This window comes from Salvelinus fontinalis, chromosome 39 (assembly GCF_029448725.1).
Source record: "Salvelinus fontinalis isolate EN_2023a chromosome 39, ASM2944872v1, whole genome shotgun sequence".
NCBI classification, from domain to species: Eukaryota; Metazoa; Chordata; class Actinopteri; order Salmoniformes; family Salmonidae; genus Salvelinus; species Salvelinus fontinalis.
In genome coordinates this window covers 12384792-12401210 of record NC_074703.1, presented here as the reverse complement: position 1 = coordinate 12401210, position 16419 = coordinate 12384792, and the positions used below count along the sequence as shown (strand labels likewise).

General features: G+C 40.3%; 2 protein-coding genes across 3 annotated transcripts in view; one reads left to right on the top strand and one right to left on the bottom strand.

Moving 5' to 3' along the window:
* The first annotated feature begins 3086 nt into the window (after window positions 1–3086).
* On the top strand, window positions 3087–7872 carry LOC129838892 (zinc finger protein 271-like). Its single transcript, XM_055906145.1, has 8 exons — window positions 3087–3430; window positions 3620–3816; window positions 4655–4759; window positions 4866–4961; window positions 5219–5329; window positions 5503–5623; window positions 5731–6024; window positions 6646–7872. Exons 1-8 carry the CDS (start codon window positions 3397–3399, stop codon window positions 7719–7721), a joined length of 2034 nt encoding a protein of 677 aa, XP_055762120.1. The 5' UTR covers window positions 3087–3396; the 3' UTR covers window positions 7722–7872.
* An 808-nt stretch (window positions 7873–8680) lies between these two features.
* The window catches only part of LOC129838893 (ras association domain-containing protein 8-like), a 32734-nt gene continuing 24995 nt past the window's right edge, over window positions 8681–16419 (bottom strand). For both annotated transcript variants that reach the window (XM_055906147.1, XM_055906148.1), the window contains exons 4-5: window positions 12825–12954; window positions 8681–12548 (exon numbers count right to left, since the gene is read on the bottom strand). In XM_055906147.1, coding sequence (XP_055762122.1) covers window positions 12433–12548; window positions 12825–12954 — 246 coding nt within the window. In that variant the 3' untranslated portion in view covers window positions 8681–12432. The remainder of the gene's footprint in view (window positions 12549–12824; window positions 12955–16419) is intronic.

Sequence of the window (16419 nt, the reverse complement as noted above, 5' to 3'; positions counted from 1 at the left end):
TTCCTCTTTTATTTTTAAACTGCATTGTTGGGAAGCAAGCATTTCATGGTAAAGTCTACACCAATTGTATTCAGCACATAATTACAATGTGATGTCCATGGTTCAAATCCTTGTCATCTTATCTTGTATTGGGTTATTGAGATACACGATGACTCAACAAATCTGCCAATCCTCAAGTGGCATAGTACAGTAGGATTGTTCAAGATACAAAATCATGTGTGGACAGACGAGATTGTAGCTTAATCTGATCCTGTCAGTTCCTAATTTCTTTACATTAGATAATATCATTCATTGAATGAGTCAGCTATGCCTTAATATTATTGCTGCAGGTCAACAAAAGGACTTCTTGCAGTCCAAAAGTTCAAATATTGTCTTTTCATATTTTTTGTTGAAATCTGCTACAACAGAAACAAACACAAGAAAGGACAAACTTTCAACACTGGACTAAATGTATTAATTAAGCATTTCATATTATAACATCAGCTTATTACAATGATGCCATAGACGTGGCAAAGTAATTTCTCTCAGATGTTTATGGGGAAAAGGAAGTAGATCATGTCATTCTCATTCACGACAGCTCCGTCCAACATAGAGAGCAATAGTAATGGTGCCTTTTTGTAGGCACTAACTCCGCCATGGTTCATTGGACAAAGCCTATGGGGAAATTAGTGGAGTTTTTGGAGGGTTTTTGGATAAACGCCAAAAATGAGTTCTGTGGTAAACACAGGCTTGGGAGATCTTATACGTTTTGTTCTATGAGATCATCTTCATCAGCTAACGTCACTTTTTGTGAATTTTGAAGTATTTATGTAATAAAAAAAGCACAAAGCACATAAAGGCTTCATAACTCATAAAGGTCATGTTAAATGACTGATATTTTCTCATAGAACAAAACGTTCCAGATCTCCTAAGCCTGTGTTAACCTCTGACCTTATTTCTGACATTTATCCCAAAACTCTATCCATTTTCCCCATGGGAATGGCTGAACGTATGAGAGGTACAGTTGAAGTCGGAAGTTTACACACACCGTAGCCAAATACATTTAAACTCGGTTTTTCACAATTCCTGACATTTAATCCATGTAAAAATTGCCTGTTTTAGGTCATTTAGGATCACCACGTTATTTTAGGAATGTGAAATGTCAGAGTAATAGTAGAGAGAATGATTTATTTCAGCTTTTATTTCTTTCATCACATTCCCAGTGGGTCAGAAGTTTACATACACTCAATTAGTATTTGGTAGCATTGCCTTTAAATGGTTTAACTTGGGTCAAATGTTTCGGGTAGCCTTCTACAAGCTTCCCACAATGAGTTGGGTGAATTTTGGCCCATTCCTCCTGACAGAGCTGGTGTAACCGAGTCGGGTTTGTAGGCCTCCTTGCTCGCACACGCTTTTTTAGTTCTGCCCACAAATTGTTAATAGGATTGAGGTCAGGGCTTTGTGATGGCCACTCCAATACCTTGACTTTGTTGTCCTTAAGCCATTTTGCCACAACTTTGAAAGTATGCTTGGGGTCATTGTCCATTTAGAAGACCCATTTGTGAACAAGCTTTAACTTCGACTGGTGTCTTGAGATGTTGCTTCAATATATCCACATAATTTTCCTACCTCATGATGCCATCTATTTTGTGAAGTGCACCAGTCCCTCCTGCAGCAAAGCACCCCCACAACATGATGCTGCCACCCTCGTGTTTCACGGTTGGGATGGTGTTCTTCGGCTTGCAAGCCTCCCCCTTTTCATCCTAACATAATGATTGTCATTATAGCTAAACAGATCTATTTTTGTTTCATCAGACCAGAGGACATTTCTCCAAAAAGTACGATCTTTGTCCCCAAGTACAGTTGCAAACCGTAGTCTGGGTTTTTTATGGCGGTTTTTGAGCAGTGGCGTCTTCCTGGCTGAGTGGCCTTTCAGGTTATGTCGATATAGGACTTGTTGTACTGTGGATATAGATACTTTTGTACCTGTTTCCTCCAGCATCTTCACAAGGTCCTTTGCTGTTGTTCTGGGATTGATTTGCACTTTTCACACCAAAGTACATTCATCTCTAGGAGACAGAACGCGTCTCCTTCCTGAGCGGTATGACAGCTGCGTGGTCCGATGGTGTTTATACTTGCGTACTATTGTTTGTACAGATGAACATGGTACCTTCAGGTGTTTGGAAATTGCTTCCAAGGATGAACCAGACTTGTGGAGGTCTACAATTATTTTCTGAGGTCTTGGCTGATTTCTTTTGATTGTCCCATGATGTCAAGCAAAGAGGCACTGAGTTTGAAGGTAGGCCTTGAAATACATCCACAGGTACACCTCCAATTGACTAAAATTATGTCAATTAGCCTATCAGAAGCTTCTAAAGCCTTGACATCATTTTCTGGAATTTTCCAAGCTGTTTAAAGGCACAGTCAACTTAGTGTATGTAAACTTCTGATCCACTGGAATTGTGATACCGTGAATTGTAAGTGAAATAATCTGTCTGCAAACAATTGTTGGAAAAATTACATGCACAAAGTAGATGTCTAACCGACTGGCCAAAACTATAGTTTGTTAACAAGAAATTTGTGGAGTGGTTGAAAAACAAGTTTTAATGACTCCAACCCAAGTGTCTGTAAACTTCCGACTTCAACTGTAACTAATTTTCGTCTTCTAGGACTACAAGCTGGCGAGCTCTATTATCATCCATATTAATTAATGTTGATGGATAAGAGGCAACTCCCCAGAAAACTGCAGATGACTTTGACATCCGTCTGACAAGGTAAGCAGGCTGGACAAGCCTTTTCCACAATGATGAGCTCTCTAATTTTCTTGGTAAGATGGCAGGAGAACAATAACAGCAATTTTGTTGACGTTTGAAACAAAAATATATACCATTAATAATATTTCATTATAATACATTTAAAATACGGAAGTGGACCTGCCTCAGTTAGGGTTTTGACTAGGTGGTATACAGGAACAGTTTTGTAGCAGGTTGGGAGAACTTACGCAGCAGGTTAGGAGAATTTTGCTATTTTAGTGGGCAATATTATAAACCCTCAATTAAACTAAATTATATATTGCAATGACTAAATACAAAGAGAATAATATGTGTGGTATGCATCTTTCTTTTTTAAATGAGGACCTTTATTCTGAAGGATTGTTTTTAAACATCACCCGGAAGTACAGTACTTCGTCGATGTCAATGATTTGTTTGTTGTTAGTAAAAGCACCGATAGATGAGTAGAACATCTTTGGTAAAAGTAATTGGACGTGCAAATGTTGGCTATCTATAGAAAACGGGTTTAGTTTGCTAGCTAACTAGTATATTCTAGGCTTGGTCACTCTATCTAACGTTAGCATCAAACTCTTTAGCTAGCTAACAGTAGCTTGTTCCAGTGGCTATTTTTCTTTGCAAACTAGCTATGGATAACATTATTGATCCAGCATCAGAACAAGGTTAGTTTGTGTTAAATGTAGCCAAGTAGCTAAACGTAGAAAAATTATGTCATGACTCATTAGTTTTGTTTTGTTTTTACATGGACCATTCATATATGTCCTATAGCCTACACATCGCTTGTAATATTAACTAGCTGAGTTTTGGAATTTATTTGTTTATCTGTTAATTGCTCTTCTCTTCGGTGACAGATCTCCCTCTGTTCTCCTTGCGTCTCCTGGTTCCACCTCTACGCCTGATGTCTGCTTTCATGTGGCAAGTGGCTCAACAACGTAATGTGATGCAATATGGGAAGCTGGAGGAGTTTGTGACTTTTGTGACAGAGATGGTTCCAGAGCTGCTGAGCTCCAGGCAGAGGACACAACTCATTCTTGGACTAAGAGCAAGGGTGAGAGAGGTGGAAATGTTGAGGGTTGGGATGGGAAGAGTCTTATGATGGAACAAACTATGGGCAGCTACTAGCGGCAATTACTGTACGTCTGCCCTGGCCCTGGTCTGATTAATCAGGCTGTAATACACAATTCATTGGTACATACAACCTGCAACGAATGCCTGCAAAATCGTGTAAATGTTCATTACAAGCCAGAATGTTGAATAAAATTACATTTAAACTTACTCTGTCTGGGGGATTGTCCTTCAGCTGTTGCGCCAAACATTTCCACAGGAAAGTATTGTTTACCCAACCTTTTAGAGTTCAGCACCTAGGTAAAATTAGTTTTATATTGGATATTTGTCATTCTCTCTTCAATAGCTATAGAACCAACTGTTCCATGACAATGGAAAAGTGTATATTCTGAATCAGGGGAAGATGGAGAACAATCCACACCTTTGTGTGAATATTTTTCAATTTTTCTTTCCCCTACAATTCCACAAAAAAAAAAATCTCCATCCTCCCGATTCAGAATATTTCATTTTCATTGTCATGGCAAGATTGGAGAGAGAAAAAATACAATATACAATTAACTTTACCTTAGTAGGCCCTAGACAATACTTTCCTGTGGATATTTATCTAACATTTCAAGCATCTGAAGGACAAACCACCCAGACAACCGGTAGAGTAAGTTTACATTTAACTTTATTCAACATTCTGGCTTGTAAGGAACACTTACACAATTTTGCAGGCATTCATTTCAGGCTGTATGTACCAATAAAGTGTGTATTAGAGCCTGATTAATCAGACTACCCTGGCCCTAGTCCTGCTTTTCACATATCCACCTCTGTTCCAGCTGGTTTTAGAGTTGTGTTGCAGTGCGGGCACAGCTGACCTGCTGACCATCCAGGCCCACCTGGACATAATCCACACATTGACAGAAAAGTCTTTACGCAAAGAGGTTAGTTAAATAGGCAACACATTATGAATGAGACACTGGAGAACATTATTTCTGAGGGATAAACTCCTGTACATTTGTCTGATGTTTTGTTTGCACCTAATGATAGAGTCATGGTGATGAATTGGAGGCTGCAGATTCTAACTTTGTGGAGCTAGTCCAAACCCTGCTGGAAGACCCTTCTGAGAGGGAGCATTTCTTCCAGGTGAGGAACTTTCTCTCTAGACTTCTTTATGATCCTTTTGCTTGAATATATTTCTGAAGTAGGCTACCAGTTCAACATCTACTTAGATCAACTGCTCCCCCATTGTTCCCACAATTAAGGGAGGAGGCTGATGACATAACATCAGACCAACTCCTTGAATGGCCTACGCTTGAAGTTTGCACTATTGTGCTTAGTTCCAAAATAGCTGGAGTGCATCTTTAATGGAGACATTTCGTGTTAAATTGTCTATTTCACAGGTGGTGTTCCCAGTCCACTATGGCCCTCGGTATGACACAGCGCTGCAGACACTGGTGTGGGAGTTCCTCTCCAGACTGGAGGAGCTGCTGCCTGTACCAGGCCTCACGCAGGTAGGAAAAGATCTCAGTTCTAAAAGATTGACGGAACATGGCGTCATGTGGCTCTACAGATGAATTTAATGGTGTTTCTGGTCATTTCAAAATGTGTCTAAAACCTCAAGTGGCTGGTACAATGTATTTTAACTCTTTATTATGCTATATTCCCCTTGCCCTGCTCCTCTTAGACAACAGCATGGCTCCGTGCTGCCCCCTCTGTCCTGGAGGGATGTGGACAGACTGTCTTTGACCCTGAACAACTGAAGACAGTGCTGCAGCACCATCAGTGTCATGGAAACCTGAACAATAGTAAGTCTCTTTCCAGATAATGGCTATGAAGTAAATAGTCCAATTGGACACCTCTTGTATTTTTTACTTGGCAATGTAGGTGAGTTTAACTGATCTCTCCTACCCAGGTCATGTCTCTAAATACACTGCAGATACCATCCTGTCCACACTGTCCCTCCCTCCAAAAATGAGAGTTGTTATTAACTATGAGCCAGACAACTCTGACAATGGGAGGCAATACTCAGATGAAGATGAATGCATAGATAATGGGGTATGTGAAAATGAAGACCACAATGAAATCCTGGATGAAAGCACTGATAGATGTTTGGAGGATCTAGGACTTTCAACATCAGAGCAACAGCAACAGGAGGGTCTGCCACCTGCAGAGACCTCAGTGTTGGTTACTCCAGTACCCTGTGATGGTAAGGAAAATAAACAAAGGTCACTCATCCATTGTTTGACTAATAAAGTATATCCATTACAATGTAACTGCCAAAATAATATAAACACTTCAGTAAATGAGGGATACAAAGTATATTGAAAGCAGGTGCTTCCACACAGGTGTGGTTCTTGATTTAATTAAACAATTAGTCACATCATGCTTAGGGTCATGTATAAAAATGCTGGGCAGGCCATTATTTTGCCTTCTATGGATATGCCCCCATCCACAATGCACGAACGGTAACTAAATGGTTTGAGCATGAAAACGATGTTAACTATGTGCCATGGCCGTCGGTCACAGATCTCAACCCAATTGAACACTTATGGAAGATTATGGAGAGGTGCCTGAGACAGCATTTTCCACCACCATCAACAAAGCACAAAATTATGGAATTTATTGTGGAAGAAGGGTATAGAGTTCCAATAGAGTTCCAGACACTTGTAGAATCTATGCCATGGTGCTCAACTCGTGGTGGCTCAAAACCCTTTTAAAACATTTTATATTGGTGTTTCCTTTAGTTTGTCAGTTACCTGTGTAAAGTAAATGTGTATATATATATATATATGTGGTTGTAATCTTATCATGTATTTTCTCCTTACAGAATGTAACTTGGATCATTCTCTCAACGTAATGGTGATTGCTGACGAGCCATCCCAGGTTCTTACCTGCACTCTACCTCCATTCTCTCACAGTGAAATGGCCAACCTCTGCAAGGACATCAAGACCGGCCAAGTAGAAAAGGACAGCAAGCAGGTTGACAGGAAAAAAAAGGTGGTCAGAAAGGGAGACAAAAAGAGGGTGATCAAACAGGTTGACAAGAAAAAAAAGGTGGTCAGAAAGGGAGACAAAAAGAGGGTGATCAAACAGGTTGACAAGAAAAAAAAGGTGGTCAGAAAGGGGGACAAAAAGAGGGTGATCAAACAGGTTGACAAGAAACAAGAGGGATCCCCTGCACCCCAAAACAGGACTCATACATGTGAGTGTGGGAAGGTTTTCAAAAAACCATCACTGCTGACGCTGCATATGGGAATTCACACGATGCCATATCATTGTGACCAGTGTCCCAAACGATATGCTACTCCTGGGGCTCTGAAAAAACACCAGTTACTTCACACAGAAGAAAGACCATTTGCATGTGAACGCTGTGACCGGAGGTACAGGAGTGCATATGATCTCAAAGTGCACGTACGCATTCACTCTGGGGAGCGCCGTCACATGTGTACTATCTGTGGTAAGAGGTTTACCCAGCAGTGTGCACTAGTGAGACACATGCGAATGCATGCTGGGGAGAAGAATTATTTATGTAGCATATGTGGTAAGGCATTCCTTACCTTAGGAGAACTGCGGCTGCATACACGAACGCACACAGGAGAAAACCCCCACACCTGTAAACATTGTGGAAAGGGTTTCAAAGCATCTTGCCATCTAATGGTTCATCTGCGATCTCACACAGGCGAGCGTCCTTACACCTGCACCCAATGCCCCAAATCTTTCACTACTTCAGACGCTCTTAGAAAGCACGTATATACTCACACTGGGGAGAAACCTCACCGGTGCTCAGAGTGTGGGAAAACATTTTCTCAAAGGGGTAATATGGTCAATCATATGAGAAGAGTTCATAAACCGGTTAAGATTCTCCAAAAGCACTCCAACAGAAAGACAGACAAAGTCTCGTAAAAAAATTAAATAACAATTGAGATCGAAAGAAACCATGTAGGAGTTAATTCCAATGTAAATACTAGTAGTATACACATGATTTTACAGGTCCTCTTTTGTATATCAGATTATCATACCAAAACATGTTTTTCAATAAACTTCTTCAGATTTGTCATGTCTACACATGATATTCGAGACTACAAATAACGATGATTTTAGAAATGGGATTATGATTGACCCAATTTAAACGGTTTAAACCTCCAGATTCCTTTACACTTGTAAAATATGGAGAAACAATGCATCCCCAACTACCTCCAGAGGTTTTCAGGGAGATCTGATCGCATTCGGTTTATGTCTTTTTAATTGTCTACATTTCTAAAAATGTGGGCACAATCAGAATGTTGAAGAAGATCAGAACTTATGTTAGAGCAAGGTATAAACGGGCTTGATTCAATCTTTATTGCAGAAGATTCGCATTATAGCTTCATTCAAATTGAAAGGCAATGTTCCTATGTTTGCGGAGACTGCGTTCACAGTAAACGCTGCATATGTCGACTCAATCGGAAATAACCTTTAAATTTGAGCACAGATCTTCTGTGATACGGATTGAATCCAGCCAGTCTATACATTTCTCTCCCAGATCTGCAAAACCAGTGGTGCAGAGTTTGAGGTCCAGGGTTCAAATCCATCTTGTTTGTTGAGTTATTGAGATACACAATATGACTCAACAAATCTGCCAATCCAAGTGGTGTATAAGGATTATTCCAAGATACAAAATCATGTTTGGACAGACAAAATTGTAGCTTCTAATCCTCTCAGTTCCTTATTTCTTTACATTAGGTAATATCATTCATTGAATGAGTCGGCTGTGCCATTAATATTAGTGCTTCAGGACAACAAAACAATTTCTTGCAGTCAAAGTTCAAATATTGTCTCTTCATTTGAGTTGGAATCCACTACAACAGAAAACAACGACAAACTTTCAACACTGGTCTAGATGTATTAAGCATTTCATATTACAATGATGTCATAGACGTGGCAAAGTCATTTCTCTCAGATGTTTGTGGGGAAAAGTAGAACATGACATTCTCATACATGACAGCTCCGTCCGACATGTTGGCAAAGTTTCCTCCCAATCATTTACACTTTGGGCTGGTTTCCCGTCAACCTAGTCCTAGACTAAAAACTGTGTTCACGGGAGATTCTCCATTGAACGTTCTTCTCAATCCAAAACTAGGTTTAAGGCTGGATTTAATCCGCATCGCTGAAGAACTGCGTCACAGAGTTTCTAAACCCAGAGACTTCCGGGAATGCTTGTGAAACAGACCAAGCAAACCAGGTTGGGGTTTGAGAAGTCAATGAGAGAAATTAGGAATTAGTTCTCAATTTAAAGGCACAACCTAGCTTCGAGACAATATCTTAAGTAGTTGAACATGTTATTACTCCAACCTCGTGAAAGTGACAAACTAACACGTTTACATTTTTGTGCCTTTGATTTGAGACCTGCACATGCGCAGTACGGTGCGAGACGACCGTTAGACCCGATGACGTGTTTCTGCAGAGCATAGCTAGCCAATGGCGCCATGACATCGCCTACAAGTATGATCAGGGATTTCTTTTGGAGAAGCAGTTTGCACCTACGTTACTGTCTTTGGCTGCACAATAGAAATGTAAATGTGAATGCGGTCTCCACGAATGTTCCCGCATTCGTGGAGACCGCATTCATGGTAAACGTGGCATATGTCGGCTCAATCAGAAATCATATAAACATTTCAATCGCGCTAGAGCGCTACAGATTGAATCCAGCTCTTAATCTGTGTCGGAAAAACCGTTGATTTCAGACATGTTTACAAAGATGGGCCCTTAAAAGACTTCTAAGAACACCATACTCAGTTGGTGCAACATTTAAGAACTGTCCTAATAGATGCGTAGATTAGATTTATTTTTACCCCAAGAGATTTCAGTGCAGTCATTCTAGCGAGCAATGATACCCACCATCGCAGATTGTTCAGAAATAGTTTGTTAGAAACAGGTAAAATTGGCATTCCTGAAACATTTTGTTGAAATGTAATTTTATCTCTGAAAAATTAAGCTAATTGATTGCACCCAAATTGGTCATTTAAATGTATAGGATTCCGTTAAAATTCAATAAACAAAGTACCCAACATCCAATTTGTACCAAAAATATTAATTGGTAGGAAGTTTGGTCCAGACGTTGGGTACTTTGTTTATTGAATATTATCTGAATCTTATTAATTAAAAATCTTAATTTCTCAGATTAAATTATATTTCAACAAAATAATGTTTCAGGAATGCTAATCGTATCGGTTACTCACTACTGAAACGATTTCAGAAAAATCTGAGATTGGTGTTGAAATCCTCTTGTGCTTTTTGAGGTGGAACGACCCTGCATCTTTGGGCATTTAGTGGTATGTTGTGTTTAATAACCACCAAAAGATGGGGCACTTTTTAGGGTTTAAAACCCCTATTTGTTTACATTTCAGTGTCCTCTGACCTATTATGACATTTGTGTGAATGCACTGGTCTGGGACCAAGACATGCCACCGTAGAAGACAGAGCCATGCAGTCAGTAACATACACTGTGATAAACATTATACTTCCATACATATAACTCCACTATCATCGTAAGCCTCTGGTCATTTCAACAATACAAAAACATCAATGAAACCAAGCCATCAGTGCATGCACCAAGCTGTCCACAGAGTAGCAGGATAAAACACAAGTTAATTCATATTACGTACAACTATTGTCTTTGTCAGCATTATGCATTATTTTAAATATTGTAAAAATATTCCAATACTATGTAGTGATTATTTACAATTCAGTAAGGCATGCTAGTCTCCGCTGTGTACGTTGTTAAGAGCCATTGTTCTTGTGTTAGTGGGTTACAGTTCGGTTACATTTCGACAACACAGCTCAACCCTTCTTCATGATCCAAACTAGGACATCAATAATACTGAATGGAACGAGCTTTAGGTCAGTCTGTTGACCTTGAAGTGCGTCCACCGGCTTTGCTGTTGGTGGGGTTCCCTGGTATCAACTAGTCCACAACAACCTCTTATCTCACACAGTCCTCTCTCCACGAGGCTGAAGAGCCACAGAGTGGAGTTCGATCTATTGACAGATACAGTCCAATAACAATGCTCACCATTACAAATGCATCACTTTTAAAGTGGAGGCAGATACAGTGGCCCCTGTAAAGGTATTTACAGAGCATGTTCTGTTTTAACAAATTAAGTACATTCAGGTTGACCGCTACCAATCACATTGTCTAACTTACTTTGGTTCATGTGAGACATCTTTTAACTTCATAAAAATGATTAGCCATGTAAGACAAACAAACCTACAATTCTTCAAGAGGTTACAAATGAGAAAAGAAAAACACTCAACACAAACAAGACATCTATAAAAACTAAGTGGTAAGTACAAATTGTACAGGCCCTTCCAAAGTAAAAGTGCAACGGTAAACTTACAGCATACTAAAAGATTCCAACAATGAAAGTGAGTAACCACAAATTGCATAATGTAACATTTTTGCATGTATAATCAATATGAAATGACCATCATTAAGATCCTAGCTAAATGTTTTGTGAGATGTATTCTGCCACCCAGTGGCAGACCAGATTCTACAGCTATTGACATCGGTCACACAAAAAAAACAATTCACAAAACTGATCAACAATTAGTCACTAGACTGCTGTGTTGACCATAAATGGTGCATCGGATCTCTGGAGCATAGCTGCCGTGTCTATAAGTATCTGTTATAACAGCCTTTACTGTTCTTAAAGTCTTTAAAACAGAAAAATACATCTAATAAGGCAGTCAGATATGGCTCTGCTACACACCACAGGTCTCACACAAGGTGGCCTATCTGTGTAAAATATGGTTTTCTGACCCATTCTGTTTCTGTAACAAATGGCCATTAGACTTTTGAGACCTCAGTCTTTGTAAATCATGGTTGTCTGAAGATATTTTCATTTCCTCTATATCGCCTGATCTCAAAGGGACTTTCTTCAGTCTCAACCCCTACAAACATCTGGATTTCCTCATGGTTGTCTAGGTGCAGCAGTTGACTCTTTAGTTAAGTCATCACATGACTGTGATTGTGCACTTTACTAGTACATTAGCTTGCTATATGATGGTAGAGTGCTAGGTGGTGTTAATACCATATTTCTCACATCTACTCAGTCATGGTACTCAATCTTCGAGAGGAGATGGAGAAGTGCACAGAGGTGAGGCTAAAACGTTCTGTTTGAAAATTGGCCTTAAGTACCTTAAAAGATGCTATGCTTTTCAAACAGTCATGCAAGGACATGGTCGAGCTCTCCAGCTATCTACCAGTGGCAGAACAGCCAAAATGAGGCAAACATTCTAAATCCTATAGTCTTGACAAAACTGTGTGTTCTCATGGAAGATAGAGAAAACTCAGCAGAGAGAAGGAAGGATGGCATTGTGGGAGGACAGGGTGGAGATCAGAGGCTAGTGGGATGAGCTGCTGGCGCAAGTGCTCATTGTAATGGTTGTTTCCATGTGTTTGGTACCATTCCATTCCAGCCATTACATTGAGCCCGTCCTCCTATAGCTCCTCCCACCAGCCTCCTCTGGTGGAGCTCCAATGGAGATGATAAGAGATGGATCCTCCAGGGGAGAAGCTGACTCAACTCCCGCAGAGGGTCACTGATGGTAGCCAGCAGAAGGTAACGGTCAGGGGTCAGACATAGATGCCCTCAGGGTTGAGGCCTGAAGACACTGGACTCTGCAGAGTCCGGAGGTCACTGGGGAGGAGGCGGGAGGAGCCCAGCCGTTTCAACGAGCCTGACTGGAGGTCTGGAGAGAGGGGGGAGGAGGAAGTCATCAAAAAGTCTACATTAAAGTAGTATTTTTTTAATTTTAAATTATACTTTACTTTCAGGTTGAGCAGTTAGTGTGTAGATTTGACTGACGTGACATTACTAACCAAATACAGAGCTTTACAAAAACCTGAGATGGTGTACTAACTTCCACTAGGGGGTAGTGTTGGATAATACAATAATGTTTGAAATATCTGAGCCAAGATTTGGCAAAAACAATCTGACTAGGATGCTTTGTAATGCTTGTGTGTACCTGTCTTATTCTTCTGGTCATTGGGCTGGGCTGGTAGAACGGTGACCTTGGTGCCCGTCTGATGGATGAACTGCTGAAGGTTCACCTGTCTCAGCTCCCTGGTCAACTGCTCCAACTCCTGCTCCTTCTCCTGTAACAAACAACCACTCAACTAGTAATTTACTTGCCCTGCAGTTTCTACTGTCAGTTCCACTTCCCTGTATACTTGGTTTGTCCACTGATGGGTGCCCGCCTGGCCATTCGCACCTAACGAGCAACTTTATAGATTCATACGATGTTTCAAATATTATACTTTTCTCTTGTGGAATTTTATTCCTTTACATTTAAGGCTATTTGCAGGTGGAATTGTTGCATTGAGAAGAACCTTTAAATCAGACAGTTTACGGTTACATACATGTTGCAGGTTGTTAAACCCACTAATAAAAGGAGCAGTTTTCTACTAATTGGTCTTTTGACCAATCACAACAGATCTTTTCACATCAGCTCTTTTTCAGAGCTGATCTGATTGGTCAAAAGACCAATTAGTGAAAATAAGATCAGTATTGGGCTGCCTGTCTAAACGCAGCCTATGTGGTGTACTCCACCCTGTAAGTAAACGTTATATCATGAGGACCAATAAGAGGCGTCCAAAATGTTCCTACTAAAAACACAGGGCCCTTTTCAATCAAACACAGTAACTTCAAAAACATCTTTCCCAAGCAGTGAGAAACCATGCTTGAATTAATAAACAGTTCTGTTTCATTGTAAACATGGTTTTGTCAAGGACATGAATCTAAACGAATATTCATTCAACGCCAGAAAAATGTAAAATATAATACAGTTGAAGTCAGAAGTTTACATACACTTGGGTTGGAGTCATTATAACTCGTTTTTCAACCACTCCACAAATGTCTTGTTAACAAACTATAGTTTTGGCAAATTGGTTAGGACATCTACTTTGTGCATGACAAGTAATTTTTCCAACAGTTGATTACAGACAGATTATTTCACTGTATCGCAATTCCAGTGGGTCAGAAGTTTACATACACTAAGTTGACTGTGCCTTTAAACAGCTTGGAAAATTCCAGAAAATGTAATGGCTTTAGAAGCTTCTGTTAGGCTAATTGACATAATTTTTGTCAATTGGAGGTGTACCTGTGGATGTATTTCAAGGCCTACCTTCAAACTCAGTGCCTTTTTGCTTGACATCATGGGAAAATCTAAAGAAATCAGCCAAGACCTCAGAAAAAAATGGAGACCTCCACAAGTCTGGTTCATCCTTGGGATCAATTTCCAAACGCCTGAAGGTACCATGTTAATCTGTACAAAGAATAGTACGTAAATATAAACACCATGGGACCACGCAGCCATCATACCGCTCAGGAAGGAGACGCGTTCTGTCTCCTAGAGACAAATGTATTTTGGTGCGAAAACTGCAAATCAATCCCAGAACAGCAAAATACCTTGTGAAGATGCTGGAGGAAACAGGTACATAGTATCTATATCCACAGTAAAACAAGTCCTATATCGACATAACCTGAAAGACCGCTCAGCAAGGAAGAAGCCACTGCTCCAAAACCGCCATAAAAAAGCCAGACTACGGTTTGCAACTGCACATGGTGACAAAGATCGTACTTTTTGGAGAAATGTCTTCTGGTCTGATGAAACAAAAATAGAACTGTTTGGCCATAATGACCATCGTTATGTTTGGAGGAAAAAGGGGGAGGCTTGCAAGCCGAAGAACACCATCCCAACCGTGAAGCACAGGGGTGGCAGCATCATGTTGTGGGGGTGCTTGCTGCAGGAGGGACTGGTGCACTTCACAAAATAGATGGCATCGTGAGGCAGGAAAATTATGTGGATATATTGAAGCAACATCTCAAGACATCAGTCAGGAAGTTAAAGCTTGGTCGCAAATGGGTCTTCTAAATGGACCATGACCCCAAGCATACTTTCAAAGTTGTGGCAAAATGGCTTAAGGACAACAAAGTCAATGTATTGGAGTGGCCATCACAAAGCCCTGACCTCAATCCTATAGAAAATTTGTGGGCAGAACTGAAAAAGAGTGTGCGAGCAAGGAGGCCTACAAACCTGACTCAGTTACACCAGCTCTGTCAGGAGGAATGGTCCAAAATTCTCCAAACTTATTGTGGGACGCTTGTGGAAGGCTACCTGAAACATTTGATCCAAGTTAAACAATTTAAAGGCAATGCTACCAAATACTAATTGAGTGTATGTAAACTTCTGACCCACTGGGAACGTGATGAAAGAAATAACAGCTGAAATAAATCATTCTCTACTATTATTCTGACATTTCACATTCTTAAAATAAAGTGGTGATCCTAACTGGCCGAACACAGGGAATTTTTACATGGATTAAATGTCAGGAATTGTGAAAAACTGAGTATAAATATATTTGGCTAAGGTGTATGTTAACTTCTGACTTCAACTGTGTATATACACTGCTCAAAAAAATAAAGGGAACACTTAAACAACACAATGTGACTCCAAGTCAATTACACTTCTGTGAAATCAAACTGTCCACTTAGGAAGCAACACTGATTGATAATAAATGTCACATGCTGTTGTGCAAATGGAATAGACAAAAGGTGGAAATTATAGGCAATTAGCAAGACACCCCCCAAAAAGGAGTGATTCTGCAGGTGGTGATCACAGACCACTTCTCAGTTCCTATGCTTCCTGGCTGATGTTTTGGTCACTTTTGAATGCTGGCGGTGCTCTCACTCAAGTGATAGCATGAGACGGAGTCTACAACCCACACAAGTGGCTCAGATAGTGCAGTTCATCCAGGATGGCACATCAATGCGAGCTGTGGCAAAAAGGTTTGCTGTGTCTGTCAGCATAGTGTCCAGAGCATGGAGGCGCTACCAGGAGACAGGCCAGTACATCAGGAGACGTGGAGGAGGCCGTAGGAGGGCAACAACCCAGCAGCAGGACCGCTACCTCCGCCTTTGTGCAAGGAGGTGCACTGCCAGCGCCCTGCAAAATGACCTCCAGCAGGCCAAATTTATTGTCAATCAGTGTTGCTTCCTAAGTGGACAGTTTGATTTCACAGAAGTGTAATTGACTTGGAGTTACATTGTGTTGTTTAAGTGTTTTCTTTATTTTTTTGAGCAGTATATATATATATACATATATACATATACATATACATATATATATACATATACATATACATATACATATATACATATACATATACACATATATACAGTATATCACAAAAGTGAGTACACCCCTCACATTTTTGTAAATATTTGAGTATATCTTTTCATGTGACAACACTGAAGAAATGACACTTTGCTACAATGTAAAGTAGTGGGTGTACAGTTTGTATAACAGTGTAAATTTGCTGTCCCCTCAAAATAACTCAACCCACAGCCATTAATGTCTAAACCGCTGGCAACAAAAGTGAGTACACCCCTAAGTGAAAATGTCCAAATTGGGCCCAATTAGCCTTTTTCCCTCCCCGGTGTCATGTGACTCGTTAGTGTTACAAGGTCGCAGGTGTGTTAAATTTGGTGTCATCGCTCTCACACTCCCTCATACTCACTGGTCACTGGAAGTTCAACATGGCACCTCATGGCAAAGAACT